General features: G+C 38.7%; 1 protein-coding gene across 4 annotated transcripts in view; it reads left to right on the plus strand.

The window, feature by feature from the left end:
* LOC113166711 (rho GTPase-activating protein 42) overlaps window positions 1-24,506 on the plus strand; it is a 55,127-nt gene that overhangs the window by 23,465 nt on the left and 7,156 nt on the right. For 2 of the 4 annotated variants that reach the window (XM_026366832.1, XM_026366822.1), the window contains exons 4-15: window positions 10,454-10,525; window positions 17,325-17,426; window positions 17,643-17,753; window positions 18,911-19,015; window positions 19,822-19,951; window positions 20,287-20,387; window positions 20,902-21,011; window positions 21,663-21,719; window positions 23,452-23,530; window positions 23,813-23,852; window positions 24,117-24,179; window positions 24,372-24,446. In XM_026366832.1, the coding sequence (XP_026222617.1) occupies window positions 10,454-10,525; window positions 17,325-17,426; window positions 17,643-17,753; window positions 18,911-19,015; window positions 19,822-19,951; window positions 20,287-20,387; window positions 20,902-21,011; window positions 21,663-21,719; window positions 23,452-23,530; window positions 23,813-23,852; window positions 24,117-24,179; window positions 24,372-24,446 (1,045 nt within the window). The remainder of the gene's footprint in view (window positions 1-10,453; window positions 10,526-17,324; window positions 17,427-17,642; window positions 17,754-18,910; window positions 19,016-19,821; window positions 19,952-20,286; window positions 20,388-20,901; window positions 21,012-21,662; window positions 21,720-23,451; window positions 23,531-23,812; window positions 23,853-24,116; window positions 24,180-24,371; window positions 24,447-24,506) is intronic. The other 2 variants (XM_026366851.1, XM_026366841.1) reach the window with 1 other exon arrangement.

Raw genomic sequence — 24,506 nt, forward strand, 5'->3', positions numbered from 1 at the left:
TAATAGTTTTCTTTTCACTCTGACAGTAATATGTGTGTGTATATATATATATATACATATATATATATATATATATATATATATATATATATATATATATACATATTTCATTCTTTCCATTTCATTGAATAACTATTACACAAAAAAGTCCAAAAGAAAGAGGAAAATATCGAGCAAAGATTGGAAAACCTTCCCTTTCATGACTTATATTCATGTGTTTCACCAACAGTAAGGCGTGTTCACAATGTATTCAACACATTTGATAAAGATGAAGTCAAATTCAGCAAAGTCGCTGCAGTGAATAAAGACACAGCAAGACATTTTTGTGGAGAATCTTCTATTGTTTCTTTACTGTCTGGCATTGTGTGAAGTTGAGTTATTACTATAGCGAAGTCAAGTTCAGATTTTTACCTGTGTTGCATGCTGGTTTGTGACAGCTGTATCGGTGTAACATATTATGCCATTTCCAAAAAAGTAGACGGTGTATCTCATATGGAGCCACAAAAGATACAAAGCCAGGGATGACAGCAGGCAAACTTCAATGTGGAGATGATGTATATGTGATTGTCAGACGGAGGCGCAAGACACGCACATTCAGCCGTCTGTTATTGGCTCAAATGTTCAGTATTAAGCTATGAAGGAAAAGCTGATTTATCAGAGCACTTTGAACATTTTCAACAATTTTATGATAAAGGTTTCACATGAGAGAGCACAAAGAGGAAATTCCTTAGATGTTTTCCAGGTCCACACAGTTTTAGTGCGTGTCTGGTTGGCTTAAAAGGCAGGAAAGTGCAGGTGACCAGAAAGTTTCAATCTGGTCTGTGTCATTTGAAAGCAGTTGGTTTGCACAATCTCAAAGCAACACATGTTGGAATGGATGAAACTTTTCTTAACCAGAGGAGCATACTATCCCAAAAACATGAAATATTGTGGGATGGTTGAGACTTGGCTCCCTGCTATACATAAACCACAATCGCTGCCAGATGTTGTTCCTGTTTGTAAAGTTTGTAACTGCTAATAGATTACGACAGGCAGATGTGGTAGTCATAGCCACTCATTGGCATAAAGAAACTTGTTACACTCATGCTGAGTGGGTGTAAACTTTCAGCAGCTGAAAGAAAACCCAGATTGCCCCATCCCCCTTATACCAGTTTCACATCTGGACTGAATCTGTGAACTAAAAATAGATGGACAGATAAGAGCCACTGAAACCCAGACGTTTCAAAGCATATGGAGAAGAAATCTGGATGTCTCAAATCAAGCCTTTTGTCGTTTGTGGACTGCTAACAAGCTGATATCTAAGGTGCATTTGCTTCATGGGAGACTTTTACCTGTAGCCCAATTTCTCCAGGCCTTCAAGCATGAAGCTCTTTGTTGTCTGTTGACTTGGTGGGTGACCAGGCCTGAAATCTTCTTTCACTCTTTTGTGCACTTTGTGATTGGCTTACCCACTACCCAAGTGTGTTATTCTATGTGAAGTCTTCCTAAATTCTATGTAAAAAATAAATAAAAAAAGATTTCCTCTAAAATTCCCCTGCTGATAACCGTTCCAGCGGCATAAAAGAATGAAAGTGGTCCAAGTTCTGCATGGTTTGAGAAGGTTCAGCACTGCTGAGCGTGGATGGCATTTAGGAGTGGAAGGGCATTGCCCTGATGTTGTGGCTTTTGGAGTGATGATCATGTCCCCCTGGGAGGGAGCCTTGTATGGCTGTGGTGGAAAACAGATTGTGTTTTCCTGTTGTTGTTTTTTCACTGAATGCAAACAAAAAAAAATCCAGTGGGTTTTTTTTTAACTCTTTTACAGTAACACAGATTGTGTAAATCTGACATTTTATCATTAAATTGCATTTATTTCAATCAGGTCATGGTGCCCAGCAAAATACAAATGAAAAGGGAAAAATTAAAATGCTTTTTAAATGGAAATACTATAGTTTAAATGGCTGCTGCGCTTGTAATATGATTTTGAATGAGTTCCACCATGTTAAGGTTCTTTAAATTGCAACGACCCTGCTCATGTATGACAGACGCAGAAGAAAAATATACAAGACATATTTTGTCTCTAGCAAACTGTCAGTGCATTTATGAAGAAAATAAATATGCATGACATGAAGTTGCTATTTAGGATCAAATGTTTCTTCATTTAGGTTTTGAATGAGACAGACAAGCTGGGAAAACATGACACTGACTTTATTTAGAGCTGTCTCTCAAATCTTACGCATCTTGGCAATATTCAACAAGCTGTAGCATCATTATTTTCCTCTCAGTAATAAGTGGAAGATGCATCTTATAATTCTGATCTGTTTTTTTCCTGTGAGATGAGCAACAAAACCCTCTCAGTCCCTTAAGTGCTGATTTGTTGGACTGTTGAGAGTTTTCTTTTGGTTTACATTCGCTCTTTCACAGCCTTTAAACATGTGCAATTGCACGTAATTCCTCTACGCCACAGTATTGAAATCAAACTGTGTAAAATGTTTCTGTTTCGGCTCAGGCATATGCTACTGTAGGTTTTCCTGGATTTAACAGTACAGTGACTGTGCTCTGTGCGTACTTGTGTGTCTGCCTTTGAACTGAGGAATGTCCTGTTGACCCTGGAACAACAGTGTGATATAAAGGCAGTCATTGTTCATAGCAACATCCATGGTCGCTTGTTTAATGAGAAAAAGTCCAAAAAAGTATTTGGAGAGAACAGTTTGAAACCCTCTGACACACCTGTAAAATTAACCTCAGTTAGCTTGAGCTAAGATATGACTGTGTACATCATTATTCACCAGAATCAATACTGAAAGTCTAAATATTAAACCTAGAGGCTGCTGCTGCTTCAACTCATACAGTACATCCACGAATGGTTTAAACTGAAATTCAGTGTTACAGTACATAAATAAATGGAACCATTCTTTTGTCGTATTGAATGAACAGTTGTTTTCTTTAAATGCCATTAGATTCAGTTTAGGGAGGTTTATGTCAGTTTAGGCTCCAGATTTATTTAAATAGCAGCTTATTGAGAGCTAAAGAAAATCATTTTATGTGTTTAATTGTCTAGTTTATTTAACAGGACAGTCCCCAGAGATAACTATACAGCTAAATTTAATCTATAGTTCCTCTTTATCCCATCTCAGTCTAATCCATATCATTTACATTGTTTTGTGTTAAACACCTCAGGCAAAAAACAAGGTTATTTCAACAAAGCCGGCCATATTGACTTGGTGCGTTCCAGGTGTTTCACCAGGACACAAACCAGGAGAACAAGCCTCGGTGGAGCTGATGAATGTCACGATTTTATAAACCTGCTTATGCTGCACTGCGGTGATTCCTTTCCTTATCACTGCTCTTGCTGTCTTTAAGCTTTCTGCTTGTTATGTGTCACTTCAGTAAAGCAAGGTCACAGAATCCTCTGATGGAAAACATTTTCTCTTCTGATGCAGTCAGTCTGCAGACAGCAGTTTCTTGGCAAGTGAATTGAGCAAAAAGGCATTTAGACCAGTCACCAGAAGTGCTGTTTGCTGACATAATGTGTTTCCTGTCGTTTGTCTGTTGTAAGGAGCGACTGGAGCTAACATGTGTGCTGAAACACCTCACAATGTAAGAATATTTAAGTTTTAATATGTCAACCAGAAGGTTCATCTTGCCCATATTCATTAATGCATAAAATATTGGACTTAAATATCTGTGCAGGCAAATTATCTCATACATTAAGGGTTCTCAGTAAACTCAACGTGCCAGCTTTACTAACTTACTAACAGCTATTGTCATTTTTTTAGAATCCAGTTGTACGGCACTCACACACCCAACATCTATAAATTACACTGCTGTCAATTTAAAAATACATTCTTTATGAACACATTTGCAACTTGTCAGATACATATCTTATTATGTTAACAGAAAATGTACTGAATAGTCACAGTTATGGTACCTATAAAATATTTGTTGTTCCACTTGTATAAAGTAATGTCCAGGTGACAGGGTTGTGAGGTGAGAAACAAACAAACTCATCATTTTTCATGGGGTAAAACTTAGATTCTGTTGTACAAATTGCTCTCCTGCAGCCCTCAGACTCGGGAATAAACAAGCATTACAATATATCACAGGCAACCAAACTGTACTTAAAACAAACAACAGAAAATTCCCATGGGACCCACAAACCAGCTACTGTCTCAATTCCAGCGGCTGCTTCATATCCCTGCTTAAGAGCTTATTCTTCGATGAAACGTGTAGGGCAAATGTGTCACATCTGCTCTCACATTGTTGTGTGACTCTGCCTGCAGACGGTTTGTTTTTATTTCGTAGCTCATAAAAGTTAGGGGACGATGACTTTCCAGCTTGCTACAGGTGCCAGTGCTGCACCAGATAAGGATTTAGCTCTGCAGTGAGATTGTTACCCACTGTTACACACACACCTTCCTCCAAAACAGTCTACAGACAGAAATGACACACAGCTTCTGCACTTCCTCCTTTAATAAAGGTCATATCATACCGTCAGCATGAAATGGGACATTTTATACTATCATGATGATGAGGGCAATAATGTTTATTATGCATTTAACACATTAATTAGTTTGTGGGGGCTTTGCTTACACCTACTTTAATGAGTTAGGCTAATTTATTTTGCTGCTGCTGTCACTGTGGTTATTGGTGAAACTGATGTTTTTATTTGACGCTGCTGGCTATCATTAGCTGTAATACGACAAAGAAGCGCAGATGTCTGGCACTCAGTCTGTCTTTTTCACGCAAGGAAAACATTTCAGTGCTATGCCACTCAAAAGCTCTACCAGCAACAGTTATTAACATTCCTTGGATTGATGTGTCAACATTTTGCTGCTGGATTTTACACTTAATAAACTGACACAATTGTAAATAAAAATCAACTGCATTTCAGTCTCAAAGGCTTTAGTCAATGACTCACCCACAGCAGCTAAACTTAGCTGAGGGCTTGATTAATTTTAAACAGAGGGACAAAAGTACACAGCAGGTGCTGGGAGCATTATAAACAAACTTACAGTATGATTTACTTTTTTGTTGTTGTTCTACTCAAATCAATAGCTCATTTAGCATCATGCTTACACTTAGAGAAAGTCTAGATGTGTTGCTGTTGAGGCTAAATGTTGGTGTTTTGCCGCCTCTTCACTCTGTTTCTTATATAATCTATATCTAATATACTTGTTTGCTTGAAAATAAAATTGTGGACACAAGTCAATATATCAGAAACACGTTTGGATGTTGGAGTTGAGCATGCACATAGAAAATAATTGGATATGTTGAAATCATGGTAGTTTTGATTAGTGAGCACAGAATGATAAAACTCCAACTTGTCAAAGCGCAGTTGCCTTTTTCAAAAACTTGCTTCTCTGCCTGAAGCTGAGTTTACACAGATATTCAAGTGAAATTGCAAAACAACAAAAATAAAAAACAAAAATATGTTCAATCATAGTGCAGCACAGTGCAAGCTTTTATGACACCTCGTCACCCAGCAGGACTGGTGTGTATGCATGTGTGTGTTTGTGTGTATTTTATGTACCAACAGTTTCAGTTGATTTGCAGTGAAGCAGCAAGGCTTTAGGTGCATTAAGATGACTTTTCATTTTGAGGACACTGTCAAAACAGAATGAGCACAAAGCCTATAAAAGTAATTTATTAGCCATACTGTAACCAGTGCGACAGAGCAATTCACAGTTAAATGCTACAGTGATTATAACCTACAGACATGCAGTATATTGTACTTTAGAGCACCTATACATACAGTAGATCCCCAGGAATGAATATGACCTATACAACCTACGCTGTACTTTAAGCCATTTCAATACATCTGTAACTCTAGTAAGTATACTAAAGAAAATACATCCCATTTATGCCACTTAAAAGCTCTCCCAGACACATTTATTACCATTCCTCAGCTGGATGTGTCAACATTTCACATTTTACACTTAATTGATCCATTTGTACATTCAAATGAGCTACATTTAAGTCTCAAAGGCTTTAATTGATAATTCACACATGACAGGTAAACTTAGGACCTAATAGGGAAAATATAATCACTTCCACGAAAGAAGGTGGGTTAAGTAGAGTATGTTAATATGGAGATCTCTTTGTGGTTTCAATAAGCAAAGAGAGCCTTTGTGAGACTAGTTTAATTCGAAGCATATGTGCAGAATTAGATGACTGGTGGTTTTAGAGTCATTACAAACAAATTATGGTATAACTTTTTATTACTACTCTTTAATTATAGTGCTTTAAACATCTTATTTATGCTTTGAGAAATTGATGTGTCTCTGCTGAGGCTATATGTTTGTGTTTTGTCACCTCTTGACTCTACATCTCTTCATTTCCTGTCAGTTTCAACAAACTAGCACACACTGAAATGAATCAATACTGGCCAAAAACCTGCCTGATGATATGGTTGTTGCTATTATTATATAAAAAAAAAATGTCCGTGCCAACTTGGCTGAAATAATGGGGTATGCTGAAGTCATGATAGAGTTGGTTCATGAAAATCACTATAAGGCTATTATTTTTCAGATTTGAAAATGTCAGTACATTCTTTTCACCCGATTCTTTCTGAGGCTTTTACTAAATTTCCATAGTTGACAGGTTTAAACTGGCGAGCACAGACCAATAAAACACCTACATGTCAGAGCCCAGTTGCCTTTTTCCACATCTTTTCTTTGCCTGGAGTCAAATTTGCTTGGATATTTTATGTGAGCATGAAATTGCCAAATGACAAAAATACAAAACAAAACTGTCTTTTTGATATGAATGATGGTGCAATGCAATGACCTAGCAAGATCTTATGGTGCGTTTGGTGCGTCATCTGACAAAATGGCAAGACTGGTGTATATGTACAGTATATTTTTTGTTTTTGTGTTTTCATATCAAAGAGTGACTCAGTTCATGTTCACTGTTGCACAGTGTGAAGCTATACTGTAACCATGAGGACAGAGCGAATCACTGGTAAACGCTATGGTGATTATAACTTACAGGTATATACTGCACTGTAAGAGAAGATGCATCAAACCTGCACATTGCACTCAAAGTCATTCTAATAGATCTCTAACTCAATATTATATCTAAATATTTGCAGAGCAAACTACATGGTTGTGTCCATAAATATGATTAAGCAGTGTTTCATGAACCAATAAGGTACACCTGATAAGTTCTGTGCTATACTAATATAAACTGAGCAGTGTGATGGTTATAAATAGGCTTGTGTGTGAGTGCTTATGTGTGCACACTGTGAAGATAAATAGTCAGATGAAATATACTGTATGTGTTGAAAAAGCTGTGAAAAAAGGTGTAATATTCTTCAGGAAATGTTTGAATAGATGGATGAACAAACTCTATGAAGTAGATATTCACATTTAGACAAATTCTAAAGATTTTCTGATGGGTGTCAAAGGGAAAGTTCAGTTTGTACTCTTTGCTCTATTCAATTTGGTGTGGCCGTCGTGGCATTCTGATCTGTCTTTGAAAATTAACCTCGGAGCAACACTTTTGATCTGCTTGATATTTGGACTGGTGAATACCCTGCATTGATATTCCTCCCCCTATCCAGTAATAAAATTGCTCAGCGCTGTTGCACCCTTTCAAGCATCACACTGTGCTCGCTCATATGGATTTAATCCTGTTGAGAGGCTGTTGCTGAGGGCATTTGGCACAATGACAGTTTGAAAATAATCCATTGAGTCTTAAATAAGTTGGTCTATTTAAAGTATAAATGTCTGATTCATTTTATTAGAAATTAATAATCAATATATTTTTCCTTTTTCCATGTCATGACTAAAACTAAACTTTATAAACAGCCACATTTTAGGTACCAGTCACATTCAGAAATATTATAAATGACAGACATCCATATAGAAAAAGAATAAAATAATAAAGAAAAAGATAAAAATAATATTTCTTCTTGATTAGATTCAGTTCTAAATATTAAAGCATTATCTAAAAAGCTTATAGTGCTGTATATTTAATTGTCCTGTCCATTTAACTGGAAACAAAAGAAGCCCGTGGTATTAAAATTCTACATTTATAGCACAGTGATATTGCAAGCTCAATTAGAGTGAAAGCATGGGAGATAAGACAGCGGAAATTACATTATCACATTGGCAGAGTGGCATAACTCTTGTGTTGACACAGTAGATAACACGATGAGTTCGATGGGACTGCAGGATTATAATAGCTATAGATTTGATGACCGTCAAATGTCCTCTACACTCTTAATGGAGTGTCACACATAACCAAATTACCCAGTTTTATCTTACAGAAGTACCTTTTCCTTATTTTCCAGCACTTTTAAACTTCATACAGTGATAACCCAGTTTATACATGATTTGAGTGGTTATTTTCCGGGAGTTGTTGTCTCTCTTCACTTCATATGGCTGTGGCATAGGCGACATAGGTGGCCTATGGCCTGGGGTGGAGAAAAAATCCACATTGCACTCTGCCACAGCCACAACCCCTTTTCCTCAAGCATCACAGTATAGGTGCTATCACACTTGTCTTTATCATTGCAGTTTTCAGACACTGTCTCGCTCTGACCAAACAAATATAGAGTGTAGCTCCCTGTAGGTTGACTTGATTAAAAAGCTGTGGCCATCACACAGCAGCAGGAATGATACGTGTCTCTAAACTGAGACAGAGGCTGTGCACAGTTTACACGTCACTGACACTATCTTCATCAATTATGTATCTATTTTTGAGATAGATTTAATAAATGTTATTCAGTACAGCAAACAGGTCGTCTGCAGTAGAGTCATGCTGGGTCCAGGTTGAGTCCAGCACTATTAAAGTTGTTGCTACATTTTATTTTAAGTATAATAAAAAAATATCATCATCAAATTGATTATTAGAGGGAGTTTTTAATTTCGCTTTATAAATCTAATAGCCTTATAGTTTTTGTAGTGGCATTACTGCAAGGAAGAAACTTACCGTTGAGCACAGACCCGCATTGTTCCAGTTTCCAGTGTAGTGCTGTACTTAATGGTCCATTATTGATTTTTTAATTAAGCCAGAAATTATTTAGTAGTTACAATTTCATTTTACACACTTCTGTCTTATGCAAGTTTTAAATGTGTAATTTGTATAGCATTTAATATTTTAGCTAAATCAACGGGATTCTTTACCTTTTGTTAATGTGTAAATTCAGTCATGCTGCATAATGACTAATGTGTTGATTCATAACATCTAATGTCCAACGTCTTGAGTAGTAGAAGAGAACAGTAGTGATGGGCGCCGAATTTAGAAATGTGATTTCGTTTACCACCAAAAGAAGCATCTGTATATATTTGAAGGACCACAAATATCACAATGCAATTAAAGTACATTATTATAACAAAGCTCAAAATTCACTCTACAAGCCTACATCCCACATCACTGCATATGAAAGGAAGAGAAAACTTAGAGAGAGATTGTAGCTTCCTTTTGAAGTCACCCGTTCTGGCTGGGTGATTGAGCTGACAGGGTTATTTTGGGACAATGAAAATGTGCTGTGATTAATGGTTCAAAACAAAAACTCTATCCTGAGATGGGGTGTGTGTGTTCAGAGGATTGTAGATGGGGAGCTGATAGTCCACCTGTGCTGACACCTCTAAATTAGTGCTGATATCATAGATGTATTATAGTGCTCAGCCCTTAGTTTATCACATGCAGTCACCACACAGAATAGCACCTTATATCAAGCTAAGAGCCATGTCATTTGCGACAGCGGCTCCCGTAGTGCGGCCCTACCAGTCTGATGTCGTCTGATCTCTGTGAATGAAAGGCCGTCCACAGGAACCTTAATGGCATCTTCCTGAACACTCATCGGTAAGGATTGAGCAGAGACTGTAATTGGCACAATATATCTCCCTTATTCGTTTTTTTTGTCTAGAATGAGAAAGTTGAGACTCCAGGAGACGACTTTTACTGCGGTCATGATGCAGAAGAGGTCACCAATATGTGGAGACATACCTCAAAAATTTAAATGCGTCGCAGGTTGAGGTTGTAAAGCTCCCTCATCTGCTGTGCGGCGTCATATTTCAGCGAGGTTTGACAGGGCTGGTGCTTCACAGCTCACATAAAAAGCCTCAATTTTCTTCTATCTATCAGGACCATTGTTGAGTGCTCGATCTCTTATCTCTGCTGTTCTCATTTTGGTACCTCACAGTTACACATTGTTCGTTGTCACTGGTTTAAGAGATATTAATGAATGTGATTGCTCTTTCCTCCACTTGTGTTTGGACTCAATGCATTTGTATTTGACTTGAACTGGATAATTCTCAGTGATATAATTTCCTGTGTGTCGTACACTTTGTGGCACATTGTAAAGCAAGCGCTCTACATCTGAATGACTACTAGATCAAAGGTTTTTATCATATTTTTCCTCCTGATAGTGATTTTCAATTATTCATGAGGCTACAGTGAGTGGAATCTTTCATTCAGCCCGACACCTGTCAGTCTCTTTACTTTTCTTTGTTTTTCATTTCAGATTCAGAATGCAGATGATGTTTTGATTACTCCCCTGGAAAAATTTCGGAAGGAGCAGATTGGCGCAGCGAAGGTAAGAGACCACCTACAAGCGCAATTAGCAGTTGAACAGCAGAGGATGTTTCATGTGTTCTGACACCTTTGCTTCTCCTCCTCACCTCCTCCAGCTCCCCTCCAGAATGTAAATCATTAATTAAAAGTAAAACGTGACACAGCTAAGGAAAGTGGCCTGCTCCTAATTAATCAAACTGATAGAGGGTATAAACAAAGACATCGGTTTGCGAGCATGATGCTAAAAGAAGAAGTTGTGAGTTTGAAATATCAGTTTTTCTTTTTATCAGTCATCAACAGCAAAGTTGACACACAGTTATCTAGATGTGAGTGTCATGTCCCGTCAGTGTCAAAAATTGTGACTTATTAATTAATTGGTAGAATTCTCTATTTCATAATTACTTTGCATAAAAATACACAAAATACAAGATACAAACTTTACACATTATTTGCTAAATGTGTCACAGTCTTCTGGATAACAATCTAAGAGCTCTCTCTACTTCAGAGATACGTCTGCATGATCAAACTAGAAGGATTTTTTTAATGCATTTGTAATCTGATTACTGTAATCTTACAGTATCTAATACACTGCATTCACCATTTTTGTAATCAAATTACTCTAATCCTGTTACATGCAATGCATTCCTCACTAACCTATTGGATATAGAGGATTGCTGTCAGTAGGGGTGTTGCAGAGTGTTGCTCGAAGGCATCCTGGTTCCACACTGGGTATGTTGTTGAAGCTGGAGTTAACTGCAAAGAATAGTGTGGGTTTGTTGCTACAAGCCATGCTTTCATTTCTGGCCAACGCAAAAGCATAAAATGAAAGTACCGCAGCTTGTTTGTGGTCATTCCCTTGGTGAGATCACACATGAACAAGTGGGTAGAACTTGAGCTTTTACACAAATCTCCCACTGAGCATCTGAATCCACTGCTGCTCTACACTGAATCTACATTACATCAGATTCTACTTTACGTAGAGACCAAACTAGTGTGTGGGTCATTTCAGCCTCGAAGTCAGAGCCTAGCTCCATCTTGGTTTATTCTAAATTACCTGACAGCCACTGCTCTACTAAAATACTACACTTCATTGGTATCTTCACATGCGACTCTCCAACGTACAGGAACTATTTCTCCTCTCATCAATCATTCTCCTTTTTACTTGCCAGACTAAATAACCATTGTCACTTCACGTCTATGTCTCAACCATCACAAGTATCCACTGTAATGAAATAGCACATTTTGCTGCCATCTCTTTCTCTCACTCCCCATCCCAGTGCTCAGTGTTATTGCACAGACTCTCTATGTTTATAAAATGGTTTCTTAAAAGCCACAGCCCCCGTCACTCCCACTACCTCTTATTTCCTCTGACCACTTCCTCCTAATGGCTCTCTCCTCCTACGGCCCATCCCCCGCTAAACATTAGCCCAACTAGAGTGAGATAAAAGGCAGACATCACGAGTGACTGAGCAACTTTCCACTGTTCCGAGAATCTGGAGAGCTCTGCAGGCTGTCTGACCCTTCCAGTTAGTGCGCTTCATGTCTAAGAACGTCAGCTGGACAAACGGGAGCTGTTGCCTTATTTGGATATACTGCAAGTAATCCCAATGAGGCTATGTACCAGTGTATCAGCTTCTTAGGCACAAACATAACACTTTTATGGCTGTAACACACCAGCAGATTGACTACAGGCCATGTTAGGTACAGTCTGCTTCACACAATACTAAACCAAATGTTTTGTTGTAATAAAACCCTGCACTTTGCACAGTGCACAGTCAACAGCTACACATTGAAAAGGCCATGAAGACTCAGACAATCATGCATTGGACCAGACATAGAACTGAAATTGTTGTTGCGCTTCATTTTTTTCTGTTTCACATATAGTTCTTGAGAGCTGAAACTTAACGGCAAAGAACAACAATGCTACCAGAACTGGAATGGGAAATGAAAACCTTGTCCTGGTTTCTTTGCACAGTTTATCTGCTGTTTGTTGTCACTGCAGTAACACAGTCAATGCTTCTGTTCAACCAATAAATTGCTGACTTATCCCCTATAACTTAGACTTCAACCTTAGGCCTGAACTCTCATATGGCCTACATGTGTTCATCTCCCTTCCCCTAAAATCTGACAACCATTGGAGGTAAACTGCCTAAAGCTGGCTCTACACTATTTGTGCATGTATGTATGTGTGTGTGTGTTTGTTGGTTGACAGATTTTTAAGAGCTTAAAAATTAAACAGACCACAGGGATATTCTCTCAAGAAAATACCATGGGGTGTTTAAATTGTGGACGCCATACTTGCTCTCTGAAATTTAAAAAATGTTATATTCTCTTCAGTGGTCTTCAACATTAGGGGCACAATAGGGGTCCCCCACTAGCTGGGCGTGAAGGATTAGTGAAAACAGACCCAGATGGGAGTCAGATGGCCATCAATAATTTGAGCTGTCTTCATCCTACACAGACATCATATAATTCCTGGCTTGTTGTGGTCTCCAGAGGCAGAAATGACATTTGCGTTCATGCTCTGAAATCCCAAAATATGCTAACCGTGACATGGTGGAGTAAAGGGATCAATTCAAGGGGTTTGGAGATATGTTCACCAGCTGTGAGCTGGACTACAACTTTTCAGTCCTACAAATATATACAGTATATTTTTAGACTTTCATTAAGCTTAGGGTGTTGTAATAAGTCAGTAAGACCTAGGTTATTTTATACATGTGGCTTTTTTTAAGTGTCTCTTGAATTGTGTTGTACAAGTGACATATTTTCATGCCAGATAATAAACCATATTATAGATGGATCACACAAATGTGCACTGCAGTAAGTAAAGAGATGTGCACTATGCTGTGAAGCAAGCTAACTTGAATTACTGTTGTCATTCATTTTTTGAAGGACAGTTTCATTCAAATAACCTTTTATGTAACTGACAGCATCTACCATACACCACAATTGAGCAATGACTTCATGGGATGAGTTTGAAGGATGAACTGACAAAACGGCTTGTACTCATATTGTATGTTCTTCTAGTGTATTCACTAGTTTCTAGAGCTGAAAGTGAGTCTGCTTGTGGTTTCTCTCTGTGGTGAACCTTTTCTGACAGTCTTTAGTGTATTTGGATTTAATAAAGAAGAAATGTAAAGTATCAACTAAAGTAATCTTTATCAATAAATACAAGTATGGCCAGAAGTTAAAGTTCACTTTCTAATGTAATCTGAAGGCAGCCACCAGTAGAAGGGACAGAGAAATTAAATCCATAGCAAAACTAACTCTGGATCTGTGGCAGTAAAGTCTTAATACTGACATTAAATTTCCTCCTTTTACATCAAACTTAATTAAGGTGGTCTCAGGGAGCTCTTTAGTCATGGCTTGATAATAGGGAAACACTGAGCACTGGCATAGTCCGAAACTAATAATCATCAGATGTGTCATCTGAACTAGGAATTTCAAAATGTCCAGTGATTGAAGTTGACTTTTTCCACTTCACTCTGGTTAGGTGTGGAGAGCAAGCTGAAGCCTGAGGGATGGAGACAGTAAATAACGACAGTATGTCAGTAATTTTATTTATAAAGACAATTTATATAAAGACAAACATGAATTAAAATCATGGTCTGAGTTACGATATTCTTTCCCAGGTTTGAAATGTTCTGCAGAGTACAGCGTAACTAGAAATAGCTAAAAATTTGTCCATTTGACAAGTTCATTAAGAGGCCACACTTGGCAAATGACAGTTCTGTGCCCACCAAAGCTGAGATCATGTTGATACCAGATTTTCTCTTCTTGCAGCTTTGCTTGGAGTTAATCTGAGATCTAATACAAAGACAACATGTCTTTTCACCAACAAACTAAAGAGTGTATAAAACCTTTGCACCTTTTTTATTTAGATTTGTTACATATTGTGTCAGTAAGAACAGAAGTACTGATAAATCTTAACTTTTTAAACTGAATGTTTGCCTCACACAGGCTAAATATGGTCTGTTTAGAAGTCTGGGTATTTGTTTTCCAACTCCTCAGAAGCAGATGTTTGTAATTATTTAGTGTTAATTGGCCAACTTCTTGCTGTCTGTGATGTCTCCTCAGGAAGTAGAATTTCATGTAAGGAGGGAAATGTTCTGGCTTTGCAGCAAAGTAACTGAACTCAAGCTGATGTCTTGTTTTCTCTCGCCTTCCCCGTGGAAGCAAGACCAGCTCATCTGTGGTGGAGCATCAAAATAATGTGGCTATCGCGATTTAATTGCCATTCTGAACCTCTGCTCCAATTAGCTGTCACTAATGAGCTCATAGAGATAGGTTGCAGAGCTCCCCTTTCATGTCACTGCTCAGAGAATCCATTTACAATGAATATGTGGTGAAATATGCTGCATGCGATGCCTCAGTGGCCACTGATGTTTGTATTATTCCAGGGTGTTGAATGGACGTGGGGAAGTGTAGTGTGATAGTGTGTGATATCTGAGGTTTTCTCCTCTCTATACACTCGCAGATACATTCAGCCTCCCTTGCTGCGTACGTCTGTTACCATGGTGATGAGAGGCACAGAAATGACGGCCCTGAGGCTTGTTAGAACCAGTGTCAAAACGGAGGATGTGCAGCTAGCGTCCTTCTACTGTCCTCATGCCTGTTCTCTGCAGCGTTTCTTTAGCAAACTGAGAACACCTGACGACAAGAAGAAAAACTGCCTGCAGGTTTTCTTATAATTTCTCTCCCTGTAACATTATATTAACAATTAACAAACTCACCCACACTACAGCTGGCATCAAAGCGCGCTTAACAACAACATGAGACTTGGCAGTCAGACATTCCACAACAGAGGAATCTGCATCAGAATATTCTCTCCCTGCATCTGATTTATTCATGAGGGTGAACAAAGCAATCAGATGAGGAAATCTCCCAAATGGTAAGTTCATGTATGTTTTGTGCACCACTGTGAGTGTTAGGAAGTGCTTTGGCTTTATCTATTCCCAGAGAGATGATTACTCTAGGGTGCCGGCATTAGTTTGTATCAGGAACTCCCACCTCATATGTGCGTCAGAGTGTATATCTGCCCACATCTCTGTCCTCTGCCACAACATGTTGGTCTTCAAAGCTTTCTGCCTGCACTACCACCTCCATCTCTTGGACACTCTTTGCAATTTAAATTATTCTTACTCCACTCTGACTGCACAAACATATTGAAGGAGGTGTAAGGGGGTGTGTGTGCCCGACTCACGGACGACACAACAAACACCTGGAGTTCTCCTAGGGTATCATTACAGTAGCATTGGTTTCTACTGCCTGGATCAAAACAAAGCAGGACACTTTGGGTGACTTAATCAGGCTGGCTCTGCCTCACAGATTCGCTGTGACTCTGAGTCACTTCTTGCTCTTTGTACGTGTGAAAGAGTTAGTCCAAATGTGCAGTGGAGTTTTTTTTTTTCTGGCACGCTCACACTGGTCAGCAGTACTGCAAGATTCCTGCTATGACTTCAGGGCTCAGCGAGACCTAAAGCTCTTAATTTAAAGTGATCCCCAGTGTGTGTGTGCGTGTGTGTGTGTGCGTGTGTGTGTTGGTATCCTCCCCAGGGCTTCAGCTGTGTGCATGCTCACAAAATAAAGTCACGTCAACAGCAGTCACAATGGCAGACAGGCAGCTCCCTTTTGTTCTCTAAGAAAAAACACGCACTCAAACACATTGATCCTTAAGGGAAATTTATTTCCTGTCAGCTTGATATCATATTTAATCATACATTTATTTTGCTAGCCACCTGTTTATTTTCTCTTTGTTTCTGAATAGCTCGTATAGATGCAATTGATTTTTTCCCCACTCCAGAAAAGATCATTCTCAGGGCAGACATGACAAGAAAGATGGAAATAAGATGCTACTACATGAAATTATCTATTGATTTTTGTGCTGTACTTGAAATACTTATGTACTGTAGGAAAGTTAGTGTTTAACTGCTGTGGGGGTTGCTGAGACAGAGCATTGTTCTAGGTCATATCAGTAGCTAGTTGATTAAACTTGCTAAATTTCAGGGCCATGGGAATGAAAACAAACAAGCAGGATCTGGTTACATTGGCCATTTCCTCACACTTTCCCCCACCCCCTCCCCACTTATTTTGTCTCTCCACTAGCCACTTTATGAATGTTTGCGTAGCGAGATGGGCAAAGCCTGGTTTAGAGGTCAGACTTGCAGATGAGACATTTGAATGCTCCGACACAGGCGGGGTCTCTCTGCTTGGCCAGAGTTTGATTAATGACTGTGAATTGGATCTTGTTTTGGGTGAAATGTTCAATATCTTAGTTCATATGCTTTATAGATGGGCATCTTGCATGAAAAACCCATTTCCTGTTCCCTCTTCAGAGTCTTCTGGGAATTTCTGTCTGAATCCTGGGATTAGTGACTATAGAGCCTGACTTGTCTTTGCAGGTGGAGCATAACAAGCAAAGAAAATGAAGGAAAACAGCACCCAGTCAGTCCTGTCAGCGACAGTGCCAAAGGCATTAGGCTTTTGATGATATACCGTGTTATGTATTTTACTGTGAACTTATGTCCCCTGCTGGGACATTGTAAGAATAAAAGCATATATTTCTCAGAAGCACCATTCATAATGCACAGACCCTATTGACCATGCTGACATTGTCTACTTGTCATTACACGGTCATATGCCACTTTTATAGCCTATAATAATCTATTGACTGGAATTTTAAATTACATGTGGCAAATGGCATGTGAACGTAGTTAGACCTCCACCTAGTGGTGGTCCGATAACAAGCACCCAGATCGAGAAAACATGGCACATAGTGGATATTATTTAAGCCTTTCATGTATCTTGTGTCTGCCTTTTAGGAGGGGAAGAAGAAATTCGATAAGGAAACCGAGAAATATTACTCCACGCTTGAGAGACACCTCAACCTGTCTTCCAAAAAGAAGGAGTCATATCTTCAGGAGGTAAAACCAAAACATATCTTTCTGCTCCCTGACATGTATTTGATAAATGCTGTTTTATGGTTGGCTGAATGTCTCCTAAACAGTAAAGCTATTGCTTGTGCCCCATTCTTTTCTCATTACCTTTCTAAGCACACACTGTTTCCAGTTGGTGATCTCCTACAGCTTGAACCCTCCCTTTGTTATGACAGTAACCCTGGTTTGTTTGCTCATCCTCAGGCCGACACACAGATTGATAAGGAGAGACAACTCTTTTATGATGCGTCCCTCGAGTATGTTTTCAAAATACAGGAAGTGCAAGAAAAGAAAAAATTTGAGTTTGTTGAGCCGGTAAGAGAAGCATCAGTTTTACTTGTTTTTGTTCTTTGGTAGTGCTGCATATTGATAACATGCAGTAATTGCTTTGCCTTTTTTGCTACATACTGCAATGTTGTGTATTTTTATTAAAATATTAGTCTAAGTGGCATGTAGTCAATATAGCACTGAATCTTTGTAGTGCTGATGGGAGTAGCTTTTTTAATGTCTCTAATCTTCTCCTGAGTTATGAGAGGCATAGTTGTGCATCTCTCCAAGGTGCACATCTCTCCTTCTATATTCTATTTGTCATCTTCATCACAATTTTGCTGTAATATAGTTGATCCATTTGGGGAAGCTAGTGGGTAAAATTAGATAAAGTGGTTGTTGTCAAACACAACAAAACAAAGTGCAAGTGTAAATCAAAAGCTCTATAAAAGCTCCCGCCCTTATAGATGCGGAGTCAATTCTAACATCTTTAGTGGAGAAGTTACCAGGAAACATTAAGTTCTCTAGGTGTTAAATGTCTGGGAACGTGAGATGGGTGCAAAGTGGCTGTTTTAAAAGCCCCCACTCCCATTTGTTTACAATCCACTGGCAGCTCACCCAGAACCCAGGCCAGAAATGTAAATCTCCAGGCCCCAGGTAGTGTTGGGGAAAAATGTCAAGACTAGACCTTGCCTGTGATGAATCTGGGTGCAGATAAGGTGGTTCATCCTTGAACATTGAAATACAAAGCTTCGTCCTAGAAATAAAATAAGTGGTTGTGTCTGAGTATTTGACTGAGAGCAGCTCTGTGTTTGCAGGATCATCCACTATACTGTAGATTTGGTCGGTTTTCTTCCAACAGTGCTGCCAGTACTTTTTGCCCACTATGGTCGATGATGTTTCTGTGTTAAACAGAAAATACGATTTGTATCTGTCAGTTGTAAAATGCCACAACTTCCTTTTTTTGCATTTGTTGTGCACAACTCTGTTTGTCTACATTTTTGTACAAAGTACAGTTTTCTGTTTAATACAAAGTTCATTTGTTTTTAACGAGCAGTGATTTTTAGTTACTAGGTATTTATTGGTGTTCTTAGTGCTCAAAATGGACATTTTATGTTTCACTGTAAAATGAGATCTGCTGTTTTAAGTGGTAATCAAGTTCAATATTAACTCAGTAAATCAACCTTAAATATTGTTCCCTCTAGCTCCTGGCCTTTCTTCAGGGTTTGTTTACATTCTACCATGAAGGATATGAGCTGGCTCATGAATTAGAGCCCTACAAACAGCAGCTTCAGTTCAACCTACAGAACGTAAGTCTCAACACCTCAGGAGCTGTACACAAAGGCAACCAGCCACGTAATCAGATTCTGCAGGTTTATCATACCACGATATAATAAGAAGACTTTTCACAAATGGATAGCTGTGTGTTAAATGAGATTCTTAGCTGCACAGTGAATCAATATTTTCTGAGTGTTATATTGCAAGCAGTTACTACAGGCTATTTAATGGGACTGTGTCAAAAAATAGTTAGAGTTTGGAGTAAAACTACAGCTGCTGCGATGTGCCCTCCTTCCATCATTATGACCTCACCACTTGCAGCCTGAGGGCTCAAATTTCTGTCTGACCCAAAATGTCATTGCCATTGCCCTGACAATTTCTTTTCCGTAACCCTCTCCCTTTGCTGAGAGCTCTAATAGGAGTGGCTGGATCAGCATCTCTCTACTAAGGGATATGAAACTGCCTCATGCTAACCTTTTTACACAACAAAAAAGAATCTCTTGGTGCGTTAACAACAACAACTCAGTATCTGTCCTAATTTGGCTTCACCACCAAGTAAATATTTGCAATATAAATATTTTGTGTGCCTGACTAAGACACTACGTCTACATTTCCAAATGATTTGCCAGCATGTCCATGATTCCTTTTCCCACTTGTTTTCTTACACAGCTGCACAAATAGGAAGCATTTGTCAGTTATTTGATTTTTTTTTTCTGTAGTCATTGTTAAAAGCAAAATAAGGAACTATTGTAGATGTGAAATCACTGGACGAAAACGCTAGTACTCAAGATGTCTTCTGTTCATGCTATGCAAACACCACTCTGCAATTTCCACACAGACGCGAAACAATTTTGTGAGCACCAAGCAGGAAGTGGAGAAGCTGATGAAAAGGATTAGGTCTGCAGATCAGGACTATAAACCCCCAGGCCAGTGGACGATGGAAGGCTTCCTGTACATCCAGGAGAAACGTGAGTCTTTCTAGCCCCCCCCCTCCTCCTCCACCTCCACTCATAAGTGCTTGGGTTTACATCCATCACCATAAACATGTCTTAAGCTCTCCCTGGCCTCTGCAGAAGAGATCATCTCACAAGCACTCACAATTCATCCTGTTTACCAATTTAATGGTGGTAGGGGGGGGGGTACGGCAAATGGTAGATTTTTATCAGCAGCAATAAACAACTTATGATGAGTCTGTCTTTAATTGCAAATTGATTTTCAGAAGTCTTTCCAGAAGCCTGTGATAAAAGTATGATATGCAACAATTTGCCTCAGCTGCTTTTTTTTCTTTATTTTTCTGTTCTAGGTCCTCTGGGATGCACTTGGACACGCCACTACTGCACATACGATAAAGGCGGCAAGACCTTCACCATGAGCAACACTGAAAATAAGTCAGCTGGGAAACAGGTAGTTTAGTTTAGTTTCACATACAAATGACAGGAACTGAGAAAAGTCTCAGGTGTAATGTGTGTGGGTGAAACAAAAAAACACCCTTGAGGGTTGAAAGAATGTCTCACCCTCGATTGGAAAAGTCAAGATGACAGAACTGTGAATTGGGCACAGAAAACAAACGGCTTGTTAACTCGAGGTGGACAAAAATGGTTCAAAGATAACAAAATCCACAAATAAGAAGAAAGGGGGAATGAAAATAACCTTTTAACAAAGAAAGTTGGGGTATCTGATTGTGTGCACAGCTGAACAGATGCACTTTATTTACAAGCATTCATGGTTATAAATGAGATTTCATGCAAGTCAAATAATTAAGTGATTATAAGTCACGCTTTGAATCTTTGAATGATAAACAAAGGCACTTGCAGTGGCAGAGTTAGTGATGACATCTTAAGTATATTCATATTTATATTTATCTGTTGTAGTCCACATTTATTAATGTCCTGTTTATTATTTTATTTTATTTTCTTAGAACGGTCTTGTCCTCAACCAACCAGAACTGTTCAAGCTCAAGTCCTGCATCAGGAGGAAAACCGACTCCATCGACAAGCGTTTCTGCTTTGATGTTGAAGTGGCAGAGAGGTCTGTGACTATCTGAATCATCCACATGTTCCCCTTAATGTCTTATCACTTACATGGACTGAAAACATACAAAACATCATATGTAAAACTATAAAACTATTATCACCTCTAGTTTTTTAACATTATCTTAACAACAAAAGTATATTTAAAAGTGTATTTCCCCATTTGACTTATTTGCAGAGGTATCATTCAATAGACTGTATAATATACTGTTCCTGTGCACTACCATAAAAACCATAGTTTTCTTTGTCTTACTGTATTAACTTTAATCTATCAAAATAAAGTAACCAATATGTAAACAGTTCCAGGATCATGTAAGACACAGTGGTTAAACACCACCACTAACAAAAGATCAATGAAGTGCGTGTGGGATGTTTCTGTCTGTATACATTTAGTTGGACAGACGATACTGGCAATAAACACAGATTATCATGGGAAGGCACAATTTTGAAAATGGCAGAGCGTTCAGGTTTGATTAACATCTTCAAAGACTCCCTGTTTGCAAGTGTTTGATGTTTTCAGCTCTGTTCGTGTCCTGCATGTTCCTCAAGTCCTTTCCGTACCAAGCACTTGTTTGTTGTCAACAACATCGATATTTACTCTATTTTTTTGAACCAATTCCATCTTCTCTCTGTGTTCATGCCAATGTAGAAATGACATCTGTCGTGGAACTCTTTTCAGGCCACTTCAGTTTTTCTGTAAAGTCCGGTATGTGAACTGACCAGTGCTGCCTTTTCAGCACAGTTGCATGTGTTGCATGTGTGCTGCTAATTTTATCATTCACTAAATCTCAAATCCAACTCTTCCTTTAAAATACTTTTGCCTTTTTACCTCTTCACATAATCAAACACACACATGGTCGATATGGGCTGAAGGAGACAGACAAATTGTTAAATTATTTCTACTTGTATGCGATAACTCAAATAATATGTTGATTTATGTATATCACAAAGATCAATTGATAACACTGCCTGTCTTTAAACGTGAATCTTCCGACTCATTGGGTAAATTCACAACTGATTTGTATTTAATGTTTTACTGGGCAGTAGGATAAAGCATTGATTGGTGAAAGATCCAGCACCTTTAAGTGGCCGCCTGCTGATTAGCAGCGGCGATGAGTTATGAAAGCTTGATATGAGCTCATTATGATGATGTGTACTTCAAATTAGAGTTAGCTAATTAGAGTTCTCACTATGTGTAATTGTTGCACTGCGCCAACAGGGCCGGCGCTGCTCACCTTCGGTGAGTGTTGCTGAGCATGGACAATAACTGGAGTTTATTTGCAGGGCAACTCATTTATCATATACAGCAAGGCCTGAAGGTGCGTGTTCCAAACACAAGGACAATGTGGGCCAAACTCTAGTCAGCTCCAAGCCCCTCCATTCATCCTCATTATAATTAACATGCTGTTACGCCTGTAGCCCAGCCAGAAGTAGACCATCTCAAAATAAAACTGTAAAGGGTTGGTTCACCCAAATTGCTAAAAGAGTGTTTAGCCATGCATATATAGTATTTTTAATGTATTCAACCAAATTTAAGGTATCTGTTTCTGAAGCTTCAACCCACTAAATAGAATTTTGTTTATGGTCCTCAAAGCAATGAAATGTGTTTATAAAAATCAGTAGCATCTATCTTTCTAGAAAATGTGTCCCCGATACAAACCTGACTATCACCACTTTTCAAAGGCTGTTCAGCAGAAAATACTTGTAGTGGAACCTCATTACAGGTTGTTTTATGGGTGAGAATAATGGGGTCACTCGTTCTAGAAAGAGCTGTTGCTGTTGAATCTTTAATGTTTTCAATGTTGTGAGCATCATAAATAAAGACCGTAACACATCCACTGTATTTGGCTGTAGGCATTAATATCAGAGGCAGATATCTGGAAACCTTGTCAAATAAATCCAAAACTACGTGCATGATAAAATACCACTGGAGATTACACTAAAATGTTTTTTTGTAATTTGGTTGAAACAACATGTTGATCATAACACATGCTCCCTGCTAGTACTAACTATCACTGGGTGGGGTTATGTTTTTTGTTTGACAGTATCATCAGATAATTTAGTACTATTATGTTACTGCTAAGTGAAGCAGTGCTACAAAACAAGTGCAGTTAAGGCTCAGAGTAGTTTAATGCTCATAGTGAAGTGAGACATGAGACACAAGAACTGCTGTGTTACACAGCACATGCAAGATGAATGTATGTGCATGTTGGTGCAAAAAAAATGAATCACTCTAATATTAAACATATTATTTGTGAGTGGAATGTGAAGCACCAAGTCAACCAAGGGCACAATTTGGAGTCAAGCATTTGCACATAAGCTATTTTAGCCACACTAGTCCTTTTATAGTGGTTTCAGCCAGTGCAAACATGGTCTGTCCAGAGGCCCCAAGGCAACGAGATCAGACTGAGACCAGCTTCTCTCTGAAATCTTTCCAGGCATGGCGTTATGACACTGCAGGCACTGTCAGAGTCCAACAGAAGATTGTGGCTGGAAGCCATGGATGGCAAGGAGCCGGTGAGGAACTCGGCCTGTTTCTCTTTGAAATATTCATTGTGCTCTGGCTGCCGTTTGGCCAGGTTGTTTTTAGTGTTTGTTTCACAAGAAAAGAAAGATAATAATACAAGAACTGAAATATTTATCACTGGCACCCTCTTCTGGTTGCTTCCATCTTCTTTAGAAACGATGACCTCACCATCCACTTGCGCTAATAATAGAATGGTGCACAAGCACAGGAGCACTGGGAAATTTGTGTTTTAAAGCTAAAGATTAATAATGATTTTTGTAAACTCTCTCTAGATTTACAACCTGCCCGCCATATTAAGTAAAAAAGAAGAGAGTAAGTATATATTCTTTATATTTCCAAACCCATTTCAACTGAATAAACTCCCCAACATACACACATCCTGTTATGTGTATATATTTATTAACACGATGACTTGACATAAAGCCAGTAAGCTGACATGGCATAGCCTTCCAGCACAGGGGTTGTATCTTATTAGTTGGAGCACAAGCACAGGGGAAAGCTTATTATTCCTGGATGATGTGTGGTTAACCCCAACGTTAATTGACGTGTCAACCCTATTCTCTTGTTGTGTTACAGCGTTTCTTAATGAGGCAGGCTTTAACTTTGTAAGGAAATGTATTGACCTGGTGGAGATGAGAGGTGAGGCATTTAAATATCTCAGCTTTCATTTGTCTGAAGACGTGAATGCAGCCTGACTGTGATTATGAATAACAATGCGCTTCATTCATTAGTGAACATGACAACACATTGCACTGGCATTAAGTGTTAACCGAATAGAAGATCTTTGTTCTTGTGACTTTTTTTTTTGTTTCCCTTTTCATTGGCTTGCAGGCATAAATACAATGGGACTGTACAGAATTGGAGGGGTCAACTCCAAAGTACAGAAGCTCATGACTACAGTCTTTTGTAAGTAATGTTAATATTACACATATCAAAGGCCTGAATTCAAAGTTAAGGAGTGTTTCT

This window comes from Anabas testudineus, chromosome 13 (genome assembly GCF_900324465.2).
Source record: "Anabas testudineus chromosome 13, fAnaTes1.2, whole genome shotgun sequence".
NCBI lineage: Eukaryota > Metazoa > Chordata > Actinopteri > Anabantiformes > Anabantidae > Anabas > Anabas testudineus.